General features: G+C 47.9%; 8 protein-coding genes across 8 annotated transcripts; 5 read left to right on the plus strand and 3 right to left on the minus strand.

The window, feature by feature from the left end:
- Positions 1 to 371: 371 nt before the first annotated feature.
- AO090026000664 (DEAH-box ATP-dependent RNA helicase PRP43) lies at positions 372 to 2,810 on the plus strand (the record flags this gene model as incomplete). Its single annotated transcript, XM_001822031.3, has 3 exons — positions 372 to 679; positions 757 to 2,623; positions 2,682 to 2,810. 3 exons carry the CDS (start codon positions 372 to 374, stop codon positions 2,808 to 2,810), a joined length of 2,304 nt encoding a protein of 767 aa, XP_001822083.1.
- A 541-nt stretch (positions 2,811 to 3,351) lies between these two features.
- On the minus strand, positions 3,352 to 5,544 carry AO090026000663 (uncharacterized protein; the record flags this gene model as incomplete). Its single annotated transcript, XM_001822030.3, has 1 exon — positions 3,352 to 5,544. The coding sequence occupies one exon, from the start codon at positions 5,542 to 5,544 to the stop codon at positions 3,352 to 3,354; it is 2,193 nt and encodes a 730-aa protein (XP_001822082.1).
- Positions 5,545 to 5,893: 349 nt separating this feature from the next.
- Positions 5,894 to 6,570, plus strand: AO090026000662 (nucleobindin SSP120; the record flags this gene model as incomplete). Its single annotated transcript, XM_001822029.3, has 2 exons — positions 5,894 to 6,020; positions 6,086 to 6,570. The coding sequence occupies 2 exons, from the start codon at positions 5,894 to 5,896 to the stop codon at positions 6,568 to 6,570; spliced, it is 612 nt and encodes a 203-aa protein (XP_001822081.1).
- A 677-nt stretch (positions 6,571 to 7,247) lies between these two features.
- On the minus strand, positions 7,248 to 10,153 carry hmt1 (putative vacuolar ABC heavy metal transporter (Hmt1); the record flags this gene model as incomplete). The annotated part of the gene is made up of 3 exons (XM_023235970.1): positions 7,248 to 8,562; positions 8,622 to 9,739; positions 9,797 to 10,153. The coding sequence occupies 3 exons, from the start codon at positions 10,151 to 10,153 to the stop codon at positions 7,248 to 7,250; spliced, it is 2,790 nt and encodes a 929-aa protein (XP_023091117.1).
- Positions 10,154 to 13,753: 3,600 nt separating this feature from the next.
- On the plus strand, positions 13,754 to 17,888 carry AO090026000660 (WD repeat protein; the record flags this gene model as incomplete). The annotated part of the gene is made up of 5 exons (XM_023235971.1): positions 13,754 to 13,770; positions 13,886 to 13,930; positions 13,969 to 14,044; positions 14,144 to 17,810; positions 17,860 to 17,888. The coding sequence occupies 5 exons, from the start codon at positions 13,754 to 13,756 to the stop codon at positions 17,886 to 17,888; spliced, it is 3,834 nt and encodes a 1,277-aa protein (XP_023091116.1).
- Positions 17,889 to 18,407: 519 nt separating this feature from the next.
- AO090026000659 (uncharacterized protein) lies at positions 18,408 to 20,128 on the minus strand (the record flags this gene model as incomplete). The annotated part of the gene is made up of 2 exons (XM_023235972.1): positions 18,408 to 19,181; positions 19,232 to 20,128. 2 exons carry the CDS (start codon positions 20,126 to 20,128, stop codon positions 18,408 to 18,410), a joined length of 1,671 nt encoding a protein of 556 aa, XP_023091115.1.
- A 274-nt stretch (positions 20,129 to 20,402) lies between these two features.
- On the plus strand, positions 20,403 to 23,472 carry AO090026000658 (splicing factor cactin; the record flags this gene model as incomplete). Its single annotated transcript, XM_023235973.1, has 5 exons — positions 20,403 to 20,900; positions 20,956 to 21,291; positions 21,492 to 22,118; positions 23,004 to 23,310; positions 23,405 to 23,472. 5 exons carry the CDS (start codon positions 20,403 to 20,405, stop codon positions 23,470 to 23,472), a joined length of 1,836 nt encoding a protein of 611 aa, XP_023091114.1.
- Positions 23,473 to 23,773: 301 nt separating this feature from the next.
- Positions 23,774 to 25,328, plus strand: AO090026000657 (forkhead box transcription factor; the record flags this gene model as incomplete). Its single annotated transcript, XM_023235974.1, has 3 exons — positions 23,774 to 24,619; positions 24,688 to 25,069; positions 25,279 to 25,328. The coding sequence occupies 3 exons, from the start codon at positions 23,774 to 23,776 to the stop codon at positions 25,326 to 25,328; spliced, it is 1,278 nt and encodes a 425-aa protein (XP_023091113.1).
- Positions 25,329 to 26,318: the final 990 nt, after the last annotated feature.

Raw genomic sequence — 26,318 nt, forward strand, 5'->3', positions numbered from 1 at the left:
CTGAAAACCATGATGGAACGATCCTAAGGAGAAAAGAAGAGATAATAGTAATACCCGGACTAGTGAATGTCATTCACCCCTCACGAAAGTTTAAGAAACCGACCCTACCCTGTCTTAACCCTGAGTTGCGATCCAATCCATCCCATCATTCAGTCCCTTGCCTGTTCGTGGGGTCAAAGTGGCGGCAGAATATAAAGGCGGTGAATATGAAATAGAGCCGGAGCAGCTGTGGCGATGTGCGGCCGACTTGCCTTATCAGGAATACTTTTTTTTCAATCCGTCAATAAAGTTGACTTGCGGAGTCGAGTACCTGAGACTCAACTGCACGAACAACTTCTGGCCCCCCGTCCTTCTTTTACCCTTCACACGCCATGGTTGATCGCCGATCTGACGCCGAAGACGGTTCGCGTGCTAAGCGTCAAAAGATGGATAAAACTGGCACGGATCCCAAGGATAATCCGTACCTGGCTCATATGTATGCGGACGCTTCCCCGAATGGCAACGAATGGGCTGCAGATAAGGATTCGCCATTTGCCAAAGTGAAGAGACATCAGTCGACTGCCGCTCAGGCACAGAAGATCGAAGATGGGGACATCAACCCTTTCAACGGCCAGCCATACTCCAGCAAGTATTTCTCGATTTTAAAAACTCGGCGCGATCTTCCGGTTCATGCGCAGAGGTAAGTACAAATGTTTTTTTCTTTTCGGTTAATCGCAATTATTTACAAGAGAGCGACCTCTAATATTCATATTCAAGAGATGAGTTCCTTCAACTCTATCAGAAGTCCCAGATCCTAGTCTTTGTCGGCGAGACTGGTTCCGGTAAAACTACCCAGATCCCTCAATTCGTCCTGTTCGATGATCAGCCGCAAAGCCAGCGCAAGATGGTCGCTTGTACCCAGCCTCGACGTGTGGCCGCTATGTCAGTCGCGCAACGTGTGGCAGCTGAGTTGGATGTCAAACTTGGAGAGGAAGTGGGTTACAGCATCCGTTTTGAAGATATGACGAGCCCCAAGACATGTCTCAAGTACATGACGGATGGTATGCTGTTGAGAGAGGCCATGAATGATCACAACCTTAACCGTTACAGTACTATTATTCTAGACGAGGCCCACGAAAGGACCATGGCTACTGATGTTCTCATGGGTCTTCTCAAAGAAGTCGTACAACGTCGACCAGATTTGAAGATCATTATCATGTCTGCCACCTTGGATGCCCAAAAGTTCCAGCGCTACTTCAACGATGCTCCCCTTCTTGCGGTTCCCGGTCGTACTCACCCAGTCGAGATCTTCTATACTCCTGAGCCTGAGCAGGACTATGTGGAGGCAGCCATTCGCACTGTCTTGCAAATTCATGCTACAGAGGCTGATGGTGATATACTTCTGTTCCTGACTGGTGAAGAAGAGATTGAAGATGCTGCGCGCAAAATCTCACTAGAGGCAGACGAGATGGTGAGAGAAGTCGATGCTGGCCCCTTGAAAGTCTATACACTGTACGGTAGTCTTCCTCCGCATATGCAGCAACGCATCTTTGATCCGGCTCCGCCACCCCGTCGTCCTGGAGGTCGTCCTGGTAGAAAGGTCATTGTTTCCACCAACATTGCCGAAACCTCGCTCACGATCGATGGTATCGTTTACGTCGTGGACCCCGGCTTCTCGAAACAGAAGATCTACAACCCTCGCATTCGTGTCGAGTCTCTCCTAGTATCGCCTATCTCTAAAGCCTCTGCACAGCAAAGAGCCGGTCGTGCAGGTCGTACGCGTCCCGGAAAGTGCTTCCGTCTTTATACCGAGGGTGCCTTCAAGAAGGAACTGATTGACCAGACGTATCCGGAAATTTTACGGTCCAACCTTTCATCCACTGTGTTAGAGTTGAAGAAGCTTGGAATTGATGACCTTGTTCACTTCGATTTGATGGATCCCCCGGCTCCGGAAACACTTATGAGAGCTCTTGAAGAGCTTAATTACTTGGCTTGTCTTGATGATGATGGCAACCTAACCCAACTTGGGCGTCTTGCCTCGGAGTTTCCTCTTGATCCTGCGGTTGCGGTCATGCTGATCAGCTCGCCTGAATTCTACTGTTCAAATGAAATCCTCTCTATTACGGCTTTGCTTTCGGTTCCTCAGGTGTTCGTGAGACCCGCATCTCAACGAAAGCGGGCGGATGAGATGAAGAACCTCTTTGCCCACCCCGACGGTGACCACCTCACTCTTCTTAACGTATACCATGCTTTCAAGGGCCAAGATGCACAAGAGAACCCCAAGCAGTGGTGCCATGACCATTTCCTGTCCCTCCGATCCCTCCAGTCGGCAGATAATGTGCGCATGCAGCTCCTGCGGATCATGGAGCGTGAGGAGCTGGAAATGGTTTCGACGCCATTTGAGGACAAGAAGTACTACGAAAATATCCGACGTGCTCTCTGTGCTGGATTCTTCATGCAGGTTGCGAAGAAGGAAGCTCAGGGCAAGAGCAAATACACGACGATTAAGGACAACCAGAACGTCCTCTTGCACCCGTCGACTGTTCTAAGCTATGACGCTGATTGGGTTGTGTACAATGAATTCGTGCTCACGACCAAGAACTACATCAGAACCGTCACAGCAGTCAAGCCTGAGTGGCTCATTGTAAGTTGCACCTGGCTTTTCCCCACCACCATATACCTTTCGCTAATGGTCTTTACAGGATATTGCGCCTACCTATTATGACATCACGAGCTTCCCTAAGGGCGAAATTCGCTCTGCATTGCTTCGTGCCGCAGAAAGGCTGTCTCGTAAAGAGAAAATGCGTAGCGATTCCAGTAGGAAGCGTTAAACTATTTGTCTATGTTCTGTTTATAGATTTGTTATCACTCTTAACATCTTCTGCTATCTATTGTTATTGGGGCGGTGGCCGAAAGAGATACTTCCTCTCCGTCTCTGAACCACCTGGACGTTGAGTTACGTGAGGCCTCTCTTGCGAGGCTTCGTCACTTTCTATTCCGACGGAATGCAGTTAGACTTGAGACTACCCACAATGTCCTTAATGGTATAGAAAGGACACTTGCCGATATTTTATGAGAATAAAAGATTGAATGAATTCTTCGGGCATATAAGCCCCTTAATAGAAGCCATAAACGTAAGGCAAGAGGTTCTAGAAGAGGTCCAGACCAACAAAGCCTGAAGATGAGAAAATCTAGTTCTGTCGTAATAATGTACAAGCCTTGCAGGTATCAACATATGTAGCAGAGGATATGAAAATAGAGACCAAACGTACGCCCTTCAATAAACACCAATGATGTACACATTTTCAAACCTGATCCCTCTATGAACAGTGCGCCAGGTGGGCGATTGGGAGGATACCACCCGTTGAGACTTTAATTTCCAACGTATCGAATGTTTACCGTGGGCTCGACCACGCGCGGGTTCGTATGACGAAGCTTGTCTTTTATTTGTCCAAGGTCTTGGGGACTGGTCTGTGAATGCTTGAGTGCAGATTGCTTTGTTAAGTCAAAGACCATTCGTTTCAGCTGCGCAACCTGGTCCTTCAGGGCGATGATCTCTTTTTGGTGAGCCTTTGCCGTAACCTCGGCGTTATAGAATCTGTTGTTCTCCACGTCGATGGTTTTGAGCAGATTCTGTTGCCCGTCCTCTTCGGGTTTCTTATGCTTGGCAGGGCGGCCAGAGAGCACAGCTGATAGAACTTCCTGGGAGTATGTTCCCATCAGCTTGTGCCATTTCCTCGCAGAACTTTCCTCCTCGGGCAGGGAAAGGTCATTCAACTGTTCTCCGACCGTGTTTACGAAGGCATAACTTCTCTCCCACAGTGGCTTTTCCTTGATTGCTCCCACAGTTGACACATCCTCAGCTACGTGCCATCGGCGAAAGTGAGGATCAAATGAGAACTTGACGTCTACTTGCCTCTGTGCAGACCTCCAGTCAAACCCGTTTTCGACCGCGGCTACGATAATGGCCTCGGAGACATCGTATCTTTCGCACATATCACACAGATGTACCATCAATACTACCAGCCTCTCGACACGGTGTAACTCATGTTCTGTAGATGATGCCATGAAAGCCAAAGCTCTTTTGATAGTTGCCACCCCTTTCGTCCAATCACGGCGAATACCGTAAAATCTCAAATAGCCGAAAAGGGTTGCAAAATCATCCATGTACCCTGCTGCTCTTGCGGCTTGCTGATAGGCATTAGCTCGGTCGGGTTGATTGAAGCGCAAGCAAGCTGTGATTAATGTAGAGAACATAATTGCATTAGTGGTATGCGTGGGAGGAATTGAGATCTCGACGCCATTGATCACTGTCCTCTTAAAATATCCCATGTTTAACATGTCTACCGGGTAGCTATCACCACACAGCATTTCCATAAATAAGTCGAATCCTTTGACGTTCTTGGACTTGCGGTAAAAGGTTATTATTGAGAGGACCAAAGAGGAGTTTAATGGAAATTTGTTCGGCAATAATGTCTTTAGGACCAGATCACCTAGGTCATTTTGACGACATTTGGTAAACGCTAAAAGCATCATCCTCAGGCAATACGGTCTGTCGGGATCAGTAGCCTGCAACAGGTTGCTGGACAACCTCAGAAGAAGCTCTTGAAGAGACATAGTCCCTTCGAGGAATAGTTCTGTGTCGCGGCGAACATCCTCATCGAGTTTTCGATTCTCCCAAGTCATCTCCTCGATGTTTCGTACACGGAGATCGCTTGCCAGATCGTCAATATTCACATCTCTTATTGACTTCAGCTCATGTAACCTGATCCGGCATTGATTCAATTCATGTAAGAGCTCTGCTACATTCAACTTGGGCACCGAACCATCGGAAATATAGTTCATCCGAAGTCCCATGTAAGAGTGCGCAATCGTCGGACGTAGCAAGAGTCGTATAGCAAGCTGTTTCACGGCAAGCTTCCGTATAACCTTCTGGCGGACTATGTCGTTTGACAGCCACTCGGGAAAATCGTCGTCCCCAAGTCTGAAGCCATACTCGTCTGAATCACTGAATAATGAGTCCTCACTTTCTGCGACCAAATCCTCAAGGGCTTTACTGTCACACTCATCCTTCTCATTGGAATAAGTTTCAAGACCATCTCTAAGTCGAGTCTCATAAGTATCTTGCCAGTGGGTGTCGGCGGCGAGTGAACGTGTCGGTATATCCCTTATGGAGCTTCGTATTTGCCCTGGTGATGGTCCGGCAACGGTGCTGTATTGTCGGCTTGTTAATACGCCATTGAATAATGATCTCCGCTTCCGCCGTGCTGAAATATTTGCCAAAATGCGTTGTTCCTCGTCCACCAACTCATTGACTTCTTCCTTCACAGCTGCGATCTTCTCCTGCCATTCATGGCGTCGTTGATCTTTGGCTTGGGCATCAGCTAAAGCTGCCGCCGCAAAGATACTCGTGTATAGTGCTGTGACCGAGTTTCCAATTCGTAACCGTCTCTTACTGGCTGCTGATGCCGCCCGTGACGTTAGTCCGGGAGTCGCTGTGCTTAGACAAGAAACGCAATGACAAGACGAGCGCGCCGAGGCGGCCCGAGACCAAAGGCTCTGCATTACCGCAACATCTCCTGTAAGGTTAATTCCAATGGCAGAATGGCGATAATTGGCAGCTTGCCCTTAGGGGCTCAATGGCGTATGTCGGGACAAGGGAGTGTGGACCGCAGAAACAGAAAAGTGGTTCATGTGCCGTCAGACAAAAAGTCGTAAGTTTCGGCGGAGCGGATTTATGCAAACACTGCAAACAGTATATCTTCTGATTGGGCAGTTCGTTCTCCGAATCCAGGTGCTAGCACTCGAAGAAAAGGCCACATCAACAGGGTTGAAATTATTCGTTCCTGCTTGTATACTGGAACGATTTTGATATTTTTCTTAATACCCCATATTGAGGTTCTGTAAACTGAGAATGCTCGGTCGTTCCGTGTCTCTTGCTACCGTTCTGCTTACCCTGAGCGGCAGCTTCGCGAACGCTCATGGGTCTCACTCGAGTGAGCAGAATCCTTCTTCGGATTGGGCTACTCAGCACATGCAAGGTGCGTCACTGAGTTCAATTGCTCCTGAGGAATCTAGGAACCCTTCTAATATTCGTAAATTACAGAGGAGCACCACATTGATTCCTTTGATCCTGCATCCTTCTTTACTTTCCACGATTATGATAACTCAGGGACATGGACAGCCGATGAGGTACGGAAGACATATGGCCTCGATGATGAGTCAAATGCAGGTGTTAGCGAAGAGCGCAAGCAACAGGCTGTCCGGGAAGTCTTTGGGCTTTTCGACCCTGGGAACACTGGATTCGTCACTCGAGATAACTGGATGCGTCTAATTTCGGAAGGCAAGCGTCTACCTGATTTCGGATTTGGACCTGGCCACCATGGCGACATCGAATATGAGTATGAAATTCATCATTTCGAGAAGTATCATGGAGACGATGCCAAGGAGGAAGACCTCACTCATCCAGAGGATATTGAGCATTTCCGGAGGCATGACGAGGAAGACGACGCTGCCTATCGACTTGAACAGCTTGAGAGGATGCAGATCGTGGAAAAGAACATACCACAGAAGTTCCTGAAACGAGTTTAGCGCGTGTATATGTGATGCTTTATGCCATTCTGTACATATAATGTTCGAAATGTTCTACCAACCATTTACCATTACAGGCGCTTTGGGGCAGTAGTCTATTATTGTGTCCCACGTTCGAGATGCAGGAAACCCTCTTATGTCTGATGGCGATAGTATTACTGCACCTAGTCACCTCGAGCAGTGACCCGTTCGTGTCCCAGTAATCGTCAAGAGTACGGAGTCAAGTGGAAGGTCTCATGGTTCGTATTATGGTTTGCTATGGACGAGTATCATGCATTATTTTCAAAGTGTATTTGGTCTAGAAGATGTATTCACGGATCCAACCCTAACCTGCTGCCTCTTCAGCAAGTATCGTATGAATTGACAAGAGCGCGTCATACAAGTCGTAAGTCACTTAAAACGCCATTTTTACCGACTTAAATGAATGGGACACGATAAGTAATGCGGGGCTGGAACAATGGGGAGAAAATAATATGAAAAGTGTATCCCTGTAAGCGCATCTTCCCAAAAAAAAAAAAAGAGGAAAAAGGAGAAAAAGGAAAAGGAAGAGGAAAAAAGGACAAAAACAACCCTAGACTGGTATATCATCCCTCGGACACTCTAAGTATAAGCTCTTTATATGTGACTGAAAACAACGCCTGGGATAACTCCCCGCGCTGACTTATCCAGGTTCTGCTCTATGCTTTTTGATCGTGCGCGGGCCAGTGATGGCCCTGTGTCTGTCGGACCGCAGAGGCGTGAGTGTTACCATTCCGGTCCTCGTCAGACTGACTAGAACTATCATCTCCTACAGCGCCCGAGGTTGATGCACTGCGCAAGCGCTGGGCGCGATCTTGGAGTACTTGGGCCTCCGCCGCTGCCCTCTGCGCTCGTATTTGCTTCCGCCACATACTTGCGTAGCGGCCTTTCATAGCTAGCAGTTGATCGTGAGTGCCACTCTCCGCGACCTTGCCCTCATGCAAGACTAGGATGCGATCTGCAGTCGTAATAGTGCTTAGTCGATGAGCGATCACAAGCATGGTGCGGCCGCGAGAAAGAGTGGACAAAGCTCCCTGGATATGCTCCTCTGTCTCGGTGTCCAACGCGGCTGTAGCCTCATCCAAAAGAATGATGCGCGGGTTTTTCAAGATGGTACGAGCAATAGCTACTCGTTGTTTCTCTCCTCCACTGAGTCGTAGACCACGTTCACCGACCTTGGTGTTATATTTATCTGGGAAAGACATGATCTTGTCGTGTATACTGGCAGCTTTGCAAGCTTCGTAGACGTCTTCGTCTGTCGCATTCTGGTTGGCATATTTCAGGTTGTACATTAACGTCTCATTGAAGAGGACAGTATCCTGCGGCACAACGCCAATGTGCTTCCGGAGAGAATCAATTGTGGTGTTTTTCACGTCGTGCCCGTCGATTAAGATACGGCCCCATTCGGAATTATAGAAACGGAACAGTAAGCGGAAAACGGTGGATTTGCCACCACCAGATTCACCAACCAAGGCTGTTGTCGTCCCCGGCTCACAGCGGAAGGTAAGACCATTCAGGGCAGGTTTGCGGCTATCATATGAGAATTTGACGTTCTCAAAGGCAATATCACCTTTGCAGACTGGTAAAGGAGTAGCACTAGGCATATCAACAACCGTTGGTTGTTCTCTGAAAAGCTCTAGCAACCGCTCCGAATTGATCAATGCCGATTGGATGGACCGGTAGAACGTGCCAAAAAAGTTCAGAGGGCCCTGGAGTTGCGCCATATATGTGAGAAGCGACACAAATTCACCAACGTCCCGCTGTCCCAGTGAGACCTGATATGCAGCAATAAAACAGGCAATCAGTAGTCCAAGCATAAAAACCGTATTCTGAGAGGTATTCATTAAATTCAAAGAAAACAGAACATGGTATTCAGCCCGTTGGAAATCCGAGACTGCTCCTCGGTACCTGTCGAACTCGTAGTCCTCGGCATTGAAGTACTTCACCGTCTCATAAGATACCATGGAATCATTCCTATAAGCCACTTGGTTAGCAAAATAAAACGTAGCAGAGCATAAGCGCCAAGAACTTACTTGACTGCATCTTCTTGCCTGGAGGCATTGACCATTTGCCGCCGAATCTCCGCTCTCCATTGTGCCATGCGGACAGTGACGTAAAGATAACAGAATGTGACAATAGTGACAACCAAAGCGTAGTAAGCATCAAGCGCAATGAGGAAGTAGACAATGGCAACACAAAGATCGACTAACATGGGCACAACCTGAAAAGTGACTTGCTCGAGGAAGGTATTGATAGAGCTACCTTTGCTCAGCGCAGACAGTACCTCACCAGTCTTCTTACCCAGATGGAAATCAAGGCTAAGACTGTGCACATGCTCGAAGGCCGCAGTTGAAAGCTCCATGTAAGAATATTGGCTCACGGGAATCCAAAGACTCGAACGCAATGAACCGATCAGGCCCTGGTTACCCTGCAACCACCGGAACAAGATATACAGACAGATATCAAACCATGGTACATCAAAGCTATCGCCCGTTTTAGTCAATTTGCGGGTGATAACTCCAACCTGGAGAGGCACCAAGACATTGACAACACGTTGCAAAACAATCAGAATGAAGCATATAACGACCACGATCTGCAGCCGACGGGACTTCGACGGCCAGAGATACGGAAAAAATAACGAATATCCGCTGAGATACTCCCACCAGCTGGTAGATGGGACAGTAGTTGGTCGAACCCATGCATCAGCGGGTTTAGTAGGCTGTTGGTTAGCTGGAGTTGAGCCATAAGCGTTCCCATTCTCCGCATGAGAAGGGTCCAGCAACCCTGTGGTTTCAGAAGCGCCATTGGCATACGCTCTTGGTGCTTTTCTGGAACTAGAATGCATTCTAATAGAGCTGAACACGTACAGTGCGACCAATATACTAAGGATCAGCACTCTAACGCAGTTACAGATAAGCTCCAGGAGTTCCCACGAAGTCACGCCTTTCTGCAAGCGACCTCCAGTCGGATCTCCCACAACTGGCTCATGATGGTTGCCAGCGTTGATCGAGGAAGAGATACCCAATATAGCTAATTCGATGGGCACTGCTACCAACCAAGGGACAAACTGCGCAAATGTCGGGGACGGATCTGTATCTAATAACGAGACGAGGATAATCGAATAGACAAAGAACGAACCCACAACGTAGATCTATGAAGCATTAAATGCTGCACTGATTATGTTCACCATTTATTTCATGGCACTTACCACAACGGACTGGCCACACCACCATTGCTCCGACCTAGAGACCATCACATGTGCCACATTGACAGCTGCATCCCCAAGAATGGTCAATAGTATACCCACAGACAACCACCTGAACCACGATCTCGTATTCTGAGAGAATTTCTGGGGGTTTTTCATAATTGCCATCGTACTCCTTGACCGTTTGGGGAGCGGTCTCCCACCTGGACCGGTCTGCGCCGCGGTAGTGGAATTATTGGCATTTTTGGCGGCAAGGACAGAATTGGCAACGAAGGCGGATATGAAAACCAGGAGGAGGAGTATTGGATAGCCAGTGCGAAGGTACTCCAACAATTGGCGAGTTGCGTGGTGAGAGTCCATCTTGAAGAGTCCTCCAACAAGGGTCCAACAAGCTCAGATCAAACCACCATAGGGTATTTCCATGACACGACAATCGCACCTTCCCGTAAAGCCCGAGGAGTGCAACAAGGAATTGATGAAGTTGGACTTGACTCGGAAACGACTGAGTAGCGAACAGCAGACCCGAATCAGTCAATCGAAGGGCCGGATTTGTAGTATTGCTGAAAGGGATCGGCAGACACGTGGGACGATATTTCACTCGTCTTGCTCTTTTGTTTATATTCTTTTTTGGGTCTTCTCGAGGTAGGTGGGCAAGAGGGAAAGAGGCAAAAAAAAAAAAAAAAAAAATGAAGGCTCTAAAAAAAATTTGGAACTAATTACAAGAAAAGAGTATGCGTGGATTGACTAAAAGGTTATATGGGGGGACCAAAGTAAAAACCGGACGGAAAATTGAAACCCCAAGAATAACGGTAAAGAATTAAAGCGTATAGGAGAGAAGAAGAAGAAGAAAAGAAGACCAGAAGAGACCGAGAAGAGCACGAGAGGAGGAAAGGAAACGAGGGAAAAGAGAGAAAAGGAGAGAGAAAGAGAGAGAGAGAGAGAGAAAAAGAGAGAGAAAAGATACACGAGAGGAAATGATCGTTGGAAAGATACAAATAGTACTCGGACGGTCAAGGAAGAGTGACGGTGTGCATGCGAATCTGAAGTCGAGAACTACCCAGAGTAGACTAGTTTGACCCAGAGTCCCAGAAAGCAGCTGAGCTTGGGTGGCTCCGGAGGCAAATTTGGGGGAAATGGCAAAGAGGCAAGGGAAAATCTAAAACAAATAAATAACAATAATAATTAACGGGGAAATAGCATGAGAAGAACCGAGGAACGAAAAATTTCCCAAGGAATATCAGAAACCTTCTGAACTGGCGGGCCATATTCCTCCTACTCTTTGAATGATTTTTGATGCGAATCGGAGGTTTTTTTGCTTTAATGTGCTTCTTTTCTTTTTCCCTATATGTACTTTGATATCATCTACGGCGATACCTTACTGCTACGGAAAGAGATTGGACTAGTACAGAGTAGTACGTAGCCGTTTTCATCATATTTCCAACCCAGGATCTTTTCGGAACCGCGTCAATGTTGACATACTCACCTCCTGGACACTGCCCATAAGCTGTCTGGATTGAATTTGATATGTTCATGCCCAATGGTAACAGGGGTTGGAATGAATGTTGGAAGGATTGTGTTTGAAGGGAAGAAAAAAATAAAGAAAGAAGAAAAGAAAAGAAACTGTAAAATAAATAATACATAATAAATTCCATGCATGATATCGCTGATCCCTCCTGAGCGGAGAAAGCGCCTGGGAGGAAAGCATTACACGGAGACCGAACAAGCGAGAACTCGAGATGCTGAAATATAAACTTTTGGGAGCTCAACTGTTGAGTGATTTTCTAAGAACATTTTAATGCTGCAGACATCATCTAGATAGTTATCGTGTAACGTGATATGTAAGAGTATGTACAAGGAGCCAACTCCATCCCTCGAGGGGATGTTGTGGTAAGTCTGAAGATTACTAAAGGAGGAATTAAAAGAAAAAAAAAATAAAAGAGGAAAAAGAAAAAAGAAAAAGACAAAAAAAGGGCAGTTGAATAATTAATAGATGCGATTATTACACAGTATGTAGGGTTGTGTTCGTGACAGATCTCGATGGAGAAGGGGGATGGATGGTGGCACAAACAGATCGCTGCGAGGATCAGGATTGGACTGCGGAAGCTGCATTGCATGGGTTCGAAGTACCCTGATCCATGTTCATGGGCTTCAGAATAGGTTAGTGCACATCCTTGGTAAAAAAGATCGATCATTTCTCCCTAGTTACTCCGTCCTTTACATTTCTTTTGAAGGCTCATTCTTTTTGTTGTCTTTCTCGAAACCAAGGTATCGTCTTAGCGCCCTGCGTAGGTGGCTTAGAAATAGCTCAGTGCCAGGGGCAGTATCATCTCATCTCACAATAGATTTAGCTTGTTACATTTCTAATCAATATGATTATATTATATCGTAGTATGATTCATCAGTGATGGGCAAGTCTTTTTTAAACATGCTTATTTGTCGAACACACCCATGTTCACTTAACCCTCTTCAAGCACAAACTAACCAAGAGAACCATAATCAATGAACAAATATCACCAGACCACCCCCAAATGAGTGGAATGATGGCCCTGATTCAGGTCAGGAGTATGCGGGGGAAAACAATTCTTCAAGTCGACTACCCTGCACCCTGAGTCGTCTTCCCGACGAGTCGCTTTAGTTCGTCCCACCTGGGGAGTCCCGAAGGTCCGGATGATCTAACACCAATGTGTCGTTGGTATGTAAATATGTACCTCCTACGTACACCGTATGTACGTAAGATACATCTTGGATCCAGACATAGGTTGCCTGACTGTCTTGTCTTAGTCAATTGGTGTGAGACTGGTCTGAGACATCTAGTCATGGGTAAGTAGTATATCATCACCATTAATCGGCCTAATCATCCTGGCGGTGGATACTTCTGTCTTCATCCAAGCCAATCCGCCATACAAATCAATACATCCATACCACCATACATCACCGTACAGTCAACTACATCTGAATACGCGATGGACTGAGCTACAACTTCCAAGCGTGTCTGTGTGTACAAGCACGTCGCACACCGCTTTTAGCATGCATACCGGCTGGTTGGGTCCATTCATGGAGACGTTTAACGGCATCCTGCCAGATGAAGTTCAACCAACAACTATGGATTTTACACATCACTCAGGTGTCAATTCAAATCCCCATTGTTCTAACTTTCTTATTGGATACTGAACTCTTCGGATCCATCACCTGGACAGGTCCAGTGGTGGAAACAGAGAAGAGTTGATTGATTCAGGAATATCATTAATAAAAAAATTATAATAATTATAAATAAAAAATCAAACAAAGATGAAAACAAGAAAAGGGCCGGTATGGTATCATACAATCGGATTAAGGGGGAAAAAAAAAGAAAAGAAAAGAAAAGAAAAAGAAATACCTCGGACCAAACAAGATGAATCATTGATGTTGTAGGAATGAAGTAAGGCCTGGCTAGAGGTTTGCCTCTAGTTTGTTTCCTTTTCTAATTTACCTGCTGGGTATGATTTACCAAATGCTGTGGTGGAAACCTCCCCCAAACTGGCGCTAAACCGCACATCACGCGTTCTCGCCACTCTATTATTATTCGAGTGGTCACTAATTCTCCCTCACATTCCTCAGGTTTGCTGACTTGCTTACTCTTAGTACTTGCTTGCTTCATGCACCTCACATGAATCAATCCAATTGCTTACTCTTGATTACCCAAGTTAGACCTTTGGTCAACGTTCTTACAGGCGCTGACTAATCCTCATCCTGGCGTCCTAAGGCAGCCACCCATCCATCTAATCAGTTAGTCAGTCACGAGCGCATCGCATCTCCAAAGTGTCTCCAACAGGGAGCTCCGCCTTCTAAAGCCCCCCCTCCTTTACTCCCATTCCCCACCTCCACCAGCTCCCTCTTCTTGTTTGTTCGCTGCGGGAACTTTGTCAAATATGGACCTTCATCCCTTATCGGGTTAAGTCGTGATTGACTGACCTCTTGAGGATGTCCGATAGCTCTCGGTTGCCCACCCGAGGCAGTTCCTCCCCAGCTCCTCCCCCTCCTCCTCCACCTGTCCCCGTGCAACAAAGCAAATATTCAAATCGCGCGGCCAGTGCTCTAGCAAGATTTGCCCAGCCCTTCTTTTCTGGGTCTCGACCTCCAAGTCCGCAGGCTTCAGGGGTTCGTGCAGACCTATCTGCCGGTCCTTGTTCTAATAGGTCCAAGTCCTTGTATAGTTTCCCTTTCCAATTGCTCTTCTACTTTCTCATCACGCTTTCCCGCCTTTCCCCTCCCGTATACCCTTAGCCTTGCTCCAGCTTCATTTAGAATCTTTATCTAAATAGGTCCCACCTCCAATACGCAGCTTTCCACCTTGCCAACGAGGCTTGACAGCAATCTTCTAACAACCCTGCTAGACCGGGAGCGTCCCAAACGGTCACTCATAAGACCGGGATTCCGATTGCCGCTTTAGATATTTCTCCTCAACGGACACATGCAGTTGTCGGCGGGAAAGAGATCTTGAAGACCATCCGTGTCTCACCCGACCATTCTTCCGAAGAATTCAACCTTCGCAATGCTATCATCGGTTACTCCTCCACTCAGAATGATGGCAGTGGACTCTCCGCACGCTATAAAGACCAGCTGACAGTGCGGGATGTGAAATGGTCACATGGCAATTATGACACCATCATCGCCACTGCAGTGGCCAACGGCCGCATTGTTCTCTATGATCTACAGCGCACTGGCCTGGAATACTGCCGTTTTCAGGGGCACAGCCGCCAGGTTCACAAATTAGCTTTTAATCCACATTGGCCAGCTTGGCTTTTGTCTGGCAGTCAGGATTCCTCTATTCGAATGTGGGACTTGCGCATGGCATCCGCAGTCAGGCCATGTTCGAGTAAGGAGTTGTATAATGGGAACAGTGATGCAGTTCGGGATATCAGGTGGTCTCCGAGCGATGGGATTACATTTGCAACCGCCACAGACAGTGGCGCAATACAGTTGTGGGATTACCGAAAAACTACCGCCCCCTTACTAAGGATCACCGCTCATGACAAGCCATGCTTCTCAGTAGATTGGCATCCTGATGGCAAACACATCGTCAGTGGTGGTACAGACAGGCATGTTAAAGTTTGGGATTTTTCTTCCTCAGCTGAACGTAGGCAGAAACCAGCGTTCCAATTCCGGACACCCCAGGCCGTTGGGAACGTACGATGGCGTCCGCCGTCCTGGAATAACGAATATGACACTTCCGGTGGTTGGCAGTCAATTCAATTGGTAACATCCTATGACAAAGAAGACCCACGGATACATCTCTGGGATCTCCGGCGCCCTCATATACCATTCCGAGAGTTTGATCGGTACGAGTCTCACGCTGCCGACTTACTCTGGCATTCGAAAGATCTATTGTGGACCGCTGGTGAGGCCGGTGTTTTCACTCAGACTGATATTAGATATGCCCCCCAGGTGGTAAACCAACGGTCGATGTGCTCCTTGGCCTGGAGCCCGAGTGGTGAAGTACTAGCTTTTGTCCAGAAACGCCCCAGACATAGTACTGTAAACCTCAGCACCACGGAGTTTGTGGGTCATCCTGAGGAAGAGAGCAGTAGCGGAGAAGCTCTGAGTCAGAGCCCGGCAGACGACCTTCTCGATGAACCCTCTTTCATCTCGGTTAGGCACCGGCGTACTAAATCAAGCAGTAGTCGGGCGGCTAAGTCACTGGGCAGCACTCCTCCGGGTGCTCCCGAACTCAATCCCGTTTTGTCGCTGGAGAAGGTGCTATCAAAGATCAAGCCTTCCGGACAATGCCAGCTAGGGGCAGTTGGGAGTATACCTGGAGCCACAATGGATCAAGAAACCTTTCGATTCCTGGCACGCCATTATTCTCCGTTACTTGGAACCTTTAACGGCATGCCCTCAGATCTTCTTCGGTCACTGCTAGAATCATTAAGCCAGAACGCAGATTGTGCAGCAGATGCTTCATTAGTCAAGCTATCTCAAACATGGCGTATAGTAAAGTTCGCTGTCGTTCAAGAACTGCAACTTAGAGCGAGGGAGCAGCGGCGGGCTCCGGGCAAGGGTACCCGGGGCATCCAAAAAAGATTGTCTGCGGAAGGGCATAATTCTGAAAAGCCGAGAACAATGGATGAGGGAAAACCCGAAAAGATGAAGAATCGGTTGTTCAAAGGTGTTATGGAGACGGAAGTGGCCAGGCAATCTCCCGCTGATGTAGAAAACGCTTCGAACATGACAACCCCACTCGCGCAGCCTTTGCCTGACTCCACCGTTTTATCGTCAGATAGCTCTAATTCGCATACGGCGTCTTTAGATGACCCTACAGATATCCAACCTCTTCCACCATCGCTTCTGAGCCCAAACCAAGGGACCATGAACTCGAATGATTGGTCTTCGATGTCCGATGTTGAACCACGTATGCACCGCCAGTCAAATGCAAGCGAAGATATACATTTTCCCGGCGAAAGCCTTCCATCTGACCCAATACCTGGACTGGTGTCCCAAAGCCTTGAAGGTGACCAGAGATCTGCACCACGAGCAATTAGCGGAAGAGGCGACTGGCGCGCTCGGAGTCGGACGGAGACATCAGAAGTAGATGAATACGACCAAAAGATGGAGGATAAAAAAGCAGCCATTCGCGATTATAAACAGTATCCCAAAAAGATCCTGTCTCTCGAATCTCACGTGGAGAGTGTGCGGCCTCCGGGTTTCCGCCGCCGCGAGTCATCCGAAAGTCTTCCTATGTTCTCGGCATCTACAGGGAGCTCACACCCTTCCAAATCAATAGGCACGTCATTATCGTCGGCGGCAAGATTGTATAACGTTTCCGAAAGTGTGGATACCACAGAAGGCCCGGAGAGTGAAGCCCCTCGTATACCATATTCCAGGGCCAGAAGTGACTCAGTTATTGGACCTGTTACCGCTCAAAACGAAGAGCTTCAGAATAGTGGACCTTTTGTTGAGGGTGTTCCAGATACTAATGTTCATCTCGAGCGACCCTCTAGCCCACTTCCCCTTCTGAAGGAATCCAGTCCTCTGGAGACTCCATGCTTTGAGAAAAATGACTGTCGAGGTGGTGTTTACACTCCTGCAGCAGATGATCCTGCGGGTAAGGGTACACATATGATTGATGAGGATCTCACGGGGCTCACTATCCCTATAAGCTCTGACGGAACGGTGGACAAACCATGGAGCGCTGAAGTTTTGCTCAAAGAAGCCATTAGGCATTATCATAGCAGTTCTTGTGTTGACGTTCAATCTGCTGCTCATCTTCTCCAGAAATTGCGAACTCTTTTCCAAAGTTATGAGGATATACTTCCTCGCGAGGAGTGTGAACTCATCTTCAAAACCTACAACGAACACCTTATACGTCAGTGCATGTACACTGAGGCGGCTGAGCTTCGACTTCTCTGCGTACCAGCGTATCCAGCAGTCTATGAGTATGCTCAAATAGACACTACGATGAACGTGTTTTGTTTCACGTGTAAACGTCCATACGAAAACCCTTCGAATGACAATACGCGCTGTCATCGCTGCGACACGTCCCAGGCGCCATGTGCCATTTGCATGAGCGTTGACCCCCCAGCGGAGTGGGTAGCGGAGCAATCTGTCTCGTGTGCACAGTCGAATCTTGAATTGGACTCTGAGACGACATCGCATTTTCTATCGTCATCTCGCTCCTCCATCAAGACAGAACCGATCCCAACCTCCGAGCTACGACGCCTGGATGAAACGTATTTGGATTCGTACAATCCTTCAGGACCTAAAGGATCCGCGCTTTGGACCTGGTGTCAAGGTTGTGGCCATGGAGGACATTTAGCTTGCATTAGTATGTGGTTGAACGACACTTCTGTCAGCGAGGGTGGTTGCGCTACCCCTGGTTGCATGCATGACTGCGGCCCGGGACCCCGCCGTGAGCATAACCGCACCATTTTACTTGAGGAATCTAAAAGACGAGACTCGGCTGGTAGAAAGGCTGGGGTAGGATTTGTAAAACGCGATCCATGGACCAGAGGGGAAAGTAAAGCTGTTGAAAAGGTTCGAGGTATGCTAAGTATTGGGACCTCAGGTGGCACAAGTGCTTCCACCACTAGCGCCGGGCCCAGCGTATCCTCTAACTTGATGTCGCCCAAAAAAGTACGACTTGTTACGCCTAGCGAGCAAGGGAAGCGAAGGGGTACCTCATCTCGAACCAGTCTTGGTGGCAGCGGGCTTAGCACCTAAAATTGACTCTCGATCTGAAGACAATGGCGAAGGCTCTGATTTGCAAGCACAACATTTCCCTACTACATACCGTTATTGACTCAACCTTTGCCAGATGAAGCGGTTATAAATGCTCGGATTAGCGGATTATCTCTACGGCGTTCAATGTGATACCATGGGATAACAATTTTGATACTTGTCCATTTTAAAGTCATTTGTACCATATCACATTCCCAGAGATACCATCGATCTAATCTTTGCTTGCGGAATTTTACTACCATATATATCTATAGTATATTGCAGTGTCAATAGAATAATTCTATCCCCGGGCAATGTTGAATATGCCGTATTAAACTGCGTGATCCAACAGATGCCCTTAGATGTACAGTAGTTAGTGATTGCTTCACTTAACAGTCCGTTGGAAAGAAAAGAAAAGAACTCAGAATTTCCGCTTCTTCTTAGCTGGGGCTTTGCTCTTCGCCTCCAGTTGTCTCTTCAATTCTTCGCGCTTCCTATCCGCTCTTTCTTGACCTTCTTCCTCTCTTTCTGACTGTTCCATTATCTTTAGCTGTCGACGTTCAGCCGATAAAGATCTTGGTGGTTCGGAACTGTGGTTTGACATCTCCCTAGATGGGTCAACGTTGCCCTCCTCTGGTCCACGCTCCAAAGAAGTAGTCGCATCGCTTTTAGAGGTTTTGCCTCCGATAACACCGAGTTTACTGACTCTTTTTGTTCTAGCCTCTGTCGGGGGAGATGTTGCGGGAGGTGGCTGATCTGTTGCACTTGGGGACTTTATCGTTGATGGAGATCGAGGCTCACTAGGGGAAGCTTGCCTTTGTTTCTTCTTACCACCGATGACTCCTAATCCTCGCGGTTTACCCTGCGCTTTCTCTGATAACTCTGGTTTAGGCTTCGTTGGTGAAGTTGGTGCTAAAGCCACACTTTCATGGTCAGACCCTGAATCTGTTTGGTCGTCGGCTATTTGTGGTGTGAGCGTAGACGAAGCTCGTGGAGGTGAGGGCTGGGGCGCTCTAGTATGTTTATTCCCACCGATTACCCCCAGGCCTTTTGATGGTTTTGCAGAGCTTTTCTGCCTTGGAGGAGGCGACGGTTTGTTCAGAGGAGCTTTCCCAAGGTCATCATCCTGCCCAATGTTGATAGGGGTTTTCTCGCGGCTCTTGACATGTTTCAATCTTGGGGGCGTTTCTTGCCGCTAAAGACAATTTTAACTGCGGTACCTTTGATTCTGAAGGTTGTACTTACTTCAAACTCGTCATCCTCTGTTTCAGTAGGCGTATCTGTATCGGCCTCCAACACATCTTTAGAAGGCTCGCGTCCTTTTTTCGGTTCACTTTCCTCTCGTATGGGAGCCACAGTAGTCTTGGTTACAGTAAGTTTCTCCCACCACTTGTCTGGTGGTGGTCCAAGACCTCTCGATCGATTTGGGCCGTTACAATTGGAAACCTCCGCCAGAATATTAGCGGCAAGACCCGATGCAGAGGCCGACGCACTGACTTCCTTTAGCCAGGCTTTTTCGTCGAAAGGCGCAACACTTTTTATATGTTTAGCGGCCTGGGCCAGCGTTGTGCCCTTCTGACCCGCCCGTAAGCCAGAGATGCCAGGAAATATAGTACTTAGATCAATGCCCACGGCTTCGATCTTATCGAAGAGCTTCGCGAGAATCCAGTCTTTCTTATGTAGTTGATCAATGAGGGATTTCTGGTGTGACTCCCAGTCAGCTTCCGCCTTTATGAGGGGAAGAAGGAGTTGACCAGTAGCAACAGACTGTGGCTCCTTAGAGAGACGTGCAGCCCACTTCAGAGGTTGAAGTGGAGCCGGCAGTTTGGTAGATGTAGTTAGCTCCAGCAAGTCTCCTGAGCTATGATTCAGGGTCACGGTGCTTCCCGGTTGGCTACGCAGTGCGTCTTCTATCTTTTGCAGAAGGACTCCAAATTGTTCCATGTCCTCGCTCGGATCGATTGTGGTGTCATCCTCATCAGCTTTTCTCAGGATATCTTGGCGGGTCAGACGTTCAGACCAGATGTTGGTAAGATCAGTTATGTACAGCTCGTAGCCTTTTGATGTTGAGGAATATTTGAAAAGAATGGGAGGTATTGCCTCTCGATTCGAGAGACGCAATCTCTGCCACTTGACGGGCATTTCTTAGCATTAAGTCATGAAAATTTGAATACTATTAAGAATGACCGTAGCTGTGGTCCTAAGATATACAACCAGTAGTCTTACTAGGCGGCAGAGCTGATAAGGCGGAACCTTTCCTGTTCCGCTGCTCCACCCTGATTCTTGGCAGACGCTCACCCAAAAAAAGCATCAGACCAGAGCTTCACGCTTGTGTTGACTTTAGGCTTCAACGCTCACAGCGATATTGCCTATTTCAGTCTTCCTTCTTTCATTGCCCTGTATAGGTGTGTTAGTTATGTCGTCACGTTTTCCGGACAGATCAGGTTCGACGAAACGAAGCCGATCGCGATCTCCATCATCGCGTCGACCCCAGAAGCTCCCCCGCAGATACGATGAGAGAGACTACCAAAGCGATGGAAGAGGCCGACCGGCGCAGTCGCAGTCGAGAAATATGAAGGATCAGATGCGGCTAAATCAATTACAAGAAGACGAGCAAGTGCGTGAATGGGTGGCGCAGGAGGACGTTTTCGTGCTTAAACAGGCCAAAAAGAAGGCTGAGATTCGTGTCAAAGAGGGCCGAGCGAAGCCGATTGACTGGCTTACTGTTACCCTGCGATTTATCGATCCGACGAGGAACCCTCTTGATGATGAGATTGCGGACTCGGACCTGGATATCGTGGATCCGGATGGCGTTTTCGAAGGCCTGTCTCAGAGTCAATTGCTGGACTTGGAGAAGGATATTGATACATTTCTGAGTTTGGAGGCAAATTCGCAAAATAGGGATTTCTGGAAGGTACGTCACATTTGGATCTGGTCTGTATAAGGTCATTGCTAACCGGTCTGCACAGACTATGAGAATTATCTGTCGCGACCGTCAGAAAATCACTGCTCCCGAAGGGCGTGCACTCAACTCCGTCGCCGCGGATATCAATAGGCTCTTGAGTCCTAAAACCTACGAGCAACTTCAGACCCTTGAGATACAGGTTAAGAAAAAGCTGGATTCTAATGAACCCATCGATACCGATTACTGGGAAGAACTACTGCGGAGTCTGACTGTCTGGAAAGCCCGCGCCAAACTGAAGAAGGTCTTTCAGGCCGTTATAGACGAACGTGTCCGAGGATTACGTCAACAACAGCGCGACGAAGCAGACTCGGTTCGAGCAAAGCTTGCACCTCTGGCGCCGGTCAGCCAGCCACCGACCGAGGGCAAAGCACAAGCTGGGTCGGATGAAGAATTTCGTGATCTTGATCCTGACCCGCTGCTCCAAATTCGCCCTGAGGATAAGGTCTTGGAAATAGTGGATGAGTCAAACTTTCTGGATCAGGTGGTAGGTCACAACGTCTTTCAAGCGATGCACGCCATGCGCTGATGAAATCTTTTTAGGCTCGCGAACGTCAAAAGGTTCTAAAGATGGGATTTGTGCCTCTCCGCCAGAGGCAAGCAGAGAAATCCTCTCTTGTTCCTGTGAACCAAACACCCAACTTGCCTGCGGCTACTGGCTCCTCTCGCTTTTCGGCGATACCTAATGAAGATTTCTCGCAGGCAACGAAGGCACTCTATGAGCGAGAGCTTGCGAGGGGAGTCAGTGAGAATGAGGAAATCTTTACAGGCGAAGAATCCGTAAGTACGGGGTCCCAGCCTCAGTGGGCGAACAAATACCGGCCGCGCAAGCCGCGATATTTCAACCGGGTGCAAATGGGCTATGAGTGGAACAAATACAACCAGACTCATTATGACCATGATAACCCACCACCCAAGGTGGTACAAGGCTACAAATTCAACATCTTCTACCCCGACCTCATCGACAAGACGAAAGCGCCGACCTACCGTATTGAACGCGAGCACGGACGAAAGCGCGGCCAGTCGTTTGCAGCAGCCGGTGAAGAAGATACTTGTCTTATTCGATTCATGGCCGGGCCCCCTTACGAAGACATCGCATTCCGAATTGTTGATAAGGAATGGGACTATAGTGCCAAGAGGGAAAGAGGCTTCAAGAGCACCTTTGACAAGGTAGACTCGCCGATTGTTTAGCCCCTAATTCTGACTTCAATTTGAATCTTCTGACACAATCCATAGGGTATTTTACAGCTACACTTTCAATTCAAGCGGGTGAGATCCCTCCTTTCTGTCGCACAAAGCATTTCCACTCTAACATCCATGATAGGTCTACTACCGAAAGTAAAACCATGAGAGGAATCTCCATTCGCATCGACATTGTTATATCTATATCTATCTCGACCAACTGGTGTATGGGCGCATACGGCTACATAAATGGTATTTTCGGGGTTTCCACTTAGGTTCTACTACTGTCAACGTATCCATAACTGCTATGGCGGAGCAACGCACAGCCGGATGATCTGGTTGGTCTGGAAGTATTAACCACCAGCTACAGTATTGGACCAAAATTCGATCAACAGACGCTAGAACGTATCATATCATCGGACATATAGCATAAGGTACATAAACTCCATGAGGTTTAAACTTCCTGACTCGCAGGTTATGGCTCCCACGTGTGTGCAACCATGGACTAGGGTTATTTCCACTACCATCAACGCTCCAACGCTGGCTTATTGCCGTGGATATTTGCCATCCAGCGTCACGCGATTCTCTTCCCATTAATCTTATTGAGAAGCGGGTCACGTGCCGCTGATGAACGCCTTTTCCCCCACACGTATGTACGGCCACTCAGATCTGAAATGCCGTCCTTCTAGTTTGGCCTTCAGCGAATGAAAAGAAACCTCTGCAACGATGCGGCTTTGGTGCCACCTAAGCCACCCGCATAGCGTTTCAATGGTTCCGGCTGGTCGGGGAATGCGGGAAAGGGCCTGAGTGTCTGCAGGATACATCCCTAGGGCATTGAGAGCTTCCGGGAAGTTGCCAGAACGTCTTTTCCAGAAAGGCTTCCACCTAGCCTGGTGGGCTGTGGCCAAAATGCAGAGAAGGGTCGGTTCTCATGCAGCTGTCCGGTCTCACAACCCCACTCCTCCTGGTCTGTCGGGCATTGTAAATCAAGAAGTACGTACATTGCCATCATCTGTAGCACCGAAAATCCAGCCTCTACTAGACTCTGCAAAGCCATTGGTGCTGCACGTACAATGGCTTGTTGTTCCACAGCTTGGGAAACCCTTAGAACGAAGCACCACTACACCACCACCACCATCCACAACATCCCCAGTGCACATGTTGACTGGGGAGTTCCTTGGTTGGCTTTTTTCTTTTTCCTTATTCTTGACCTTAATCATCCATTTTTTATTTATTTATTTATTTATATATTTATTTTTCGTTCTCTCTCCCAGACCGTCTTTTGTTTGTTGGGACTGGCAGGCATACAAACAGCAGACAGACCCTCAGGCCGTATGTATGAGCTGGCATTTCTTCTGGCCTCACAGCTTCAGTTATGTCCTTCTGAATGGTCAGAGGTCTTTACCTGTCGCTTTTGGCCTTTTTCTTTTTCCCCCCTTTAGCCTCTCGTTATCTTCACATTTCCAGGGCTACCCTTTTTCAACCTGTTGACTTCCGTCTCCCTGGCATGGCTTGTACCCATTAGAAACTTATAATATCTATAATATTTCCTTCTTTCGTGAACCGTCCCCTCGGATGCAAATCTAACCAGTCTAGATTGTGCCGTCCGTGATTGATATTAGTTCGTTTGTTTGCAAGACAACATGGATCGTCTCTTGGTGTCTCAGGACCTATGCGTCGACTCAACTCCTTCACCTCAGGAAACTACGCTGCAATACGCTCTGAAACGAACAGAAACGTCTGCCTCCTCACAAGCTGTTATTGATGGCGCACCTTTGGGTACTCTTCGCCACCACTACCCCTGTCCAGCGGTTGAACACTGGGTGAGCTCCGGGCCCAGCAGTCCAACATCGATGATGCCTTGTCAAAACCCATGGGCCATGGAAACCTCAGCCTTCACGCTGCCATCATCTCACACATCTACACCGTCAATGCCTGACGGCCTTCCACGTTTTTTTCTTTCCTGTGATAGCGACTGGCCATCATCCTCATTGACGTCGGGCCCGACCCCAGGACAGCTAAGGCCGGGGCCATCTCGTACCAATGATAGCAGGACATCCTCTGAGTGGATGCGGGAGCCAGACAATGATGTTTCCTATGCTTTGAAGCCTGATCGCTATACAGCAACATCTGAAGCTTTTGGGCCGCATCAACGCCCATCTGGCATTCTTACAACAACCTATCCCACCGCAGCGTTAACGCCACCGTCACCAGCCTTCTCGGCTTCGTCGCGCCAGATGTGCTCTCCTGTAATCAAATCCGAATTTGGCCGCGCTGATACGCGATCAACACCAGCTAACGCAGAGGGGGAGGCGAGCATCGACCCGCCCTACTCCACACTTATTTACGAAGCTCTCCGGAACGCACCTGGTAAGAAACTGTCTCTTCAGGAGATTTACGGCTGGTTCGAAGAGAATACCACGAAAGGAAAGGATCGCAGTTCCAAAGGGTGGCAAAACAGCATTCGACACAACTTATCCATGAACGCGGTATGTCTATTCAACAAGTTGATGCTTCTCTTCCTGTTCTCCCTTGCTAAGAAACAAATCTGCTACAGGGTTTTGAGGCTGTTCGAGTGGAGAAAGCACCGGGCAAGAAAGCCCTGAATTACTGGCGTCTGACAGATGAGGCTATAACCCACGGTATTCAGTCTACAACCCGGTATAGAAAGCAGGCGAATTATAAAAAGACTGTGGGCTCAGACCCACCAGCTCCTCAACGCCAACGATCCGGAGCGAAGGGAGGGAAAGCTACAAAAATCACAGCTAAATTCCGCGGGCTTATGAACCAGGATGAACTACGGAAGGAACGGTATCATCAACGACTGGTGTCGCAGCGGCGACCACACAAGATCCTTCACAGTCAACACCACCCGTCACCTGTGACAGCGGCGGTCGTCTCGCGATTTCATGCATCATGCCCAGCAACACCACTGACTCGTACGTCGGCAGAACCCTTCGATTTGGGTAGTATTGTTGGCAACGCTGACCCTCCTTCATGCACCGCGATTTTCTGTGACATGGCAGGACCGGGGTCGGACTGCTTAGCGATGGAGACGGGATTTCTAGGCTGGAGTAGTCTCCCGCCATTTCCCCATGGCTTGTTGACAGGTTCTGATATCTCAGCGGAAGTTTAACTTGCCGTATAGGGAGAAGCGTCCAAATGGCCGCGCTGACTTGCATATCTAACATACTGTAGCTACTAATAGCCTCGTGTTTCGGCCTTCTTGATGCATTTTAATTTGCTGTATTTCTCGGTTATCCTTTTTCCTTTTGACTCCTTCCTTTTTGAGTAATATGCTTTGTCTAATTTTTTTTTAGTTTTCTTAACTAGAGTGTCAAAGGTGTGGCACTCTTGTATTGGACTGTGGTTTCTGTCTAGCTTTCACGTCTCTCTCTCTCTCTCTCTCTCTCTCTCTCTGTCATCATTCTTTGTTTTTTTTTTACTTTACCGTTCTTTTTCTTTTTCTATTCCCTTTTTTCTCTCTTTCTTTTCTTTTTTTCTTTTCGTTTTTAACTATCTATATCGAGTGATCTATGTTCAATTTCCTGCAAGCCACGGGGATAAGGATAGGAGGCGATGGGCCTTGGGATGATCAGGTTCAGCGGGAACATAGGAAAAGTCGCCAGCGTGCAGTACAAAATAAATTAGAGGTAATGAATAAACAAAAAACTATCATATTTTTATTTTCTACTGTTCTATTGCTATTACCATTATTAATACTATCACCCCTGGGGAGTAACAGCAGGAGTTCATATCCATAGAAGATCACGGAACATATGGCATGTCTCTCTTTGGTGGCCACACCAGTCAGTAGCCCACATACACCCTCAAGCGCATCCAGACCTTTAAGTGGATTCTGCATCGATAGACACTGCATGTGCTGCATGCGGCATGGATGGACTTTAGTTGATGGAGATGGATGACATTGTCTTACCTCATTTAAGAGACTCTTTGGAACACACTCTCCCCCCCCCCCCTCTGCTGCCCAAGGATTTCATCTATCTATTAATGAGAGTAGACTAACTTGAGGTAGTTCAGGGTATTCCAAGATCAGGCCTTTCTATTCGGCGGAAGAATAAGCCGTCCACAGCCGGCGCGCTGATTTGCTTCTAGATAGTTCCTCTTGCTACCTTGGTGGGGACAGTCGGCATAATTATCATTCCCCATGGCTATAGCACTAATGTT

The sequence above is a fragment of the Aspergillus oryzae genome, chromosome 3, assembly GCF_000184455.2.
Source record: "Aspergillus oryzae RIB40 DNA, chromosome 3".
In the NCBI taxonomy this organism is placed as follows: domain Eukaryota; kingdom Fungi; phylum Ascomycota; class Eurotiomycetes; order Eurotiales; family Aspergillaceae; genus Aspergillus; species Aspergillus oryzae.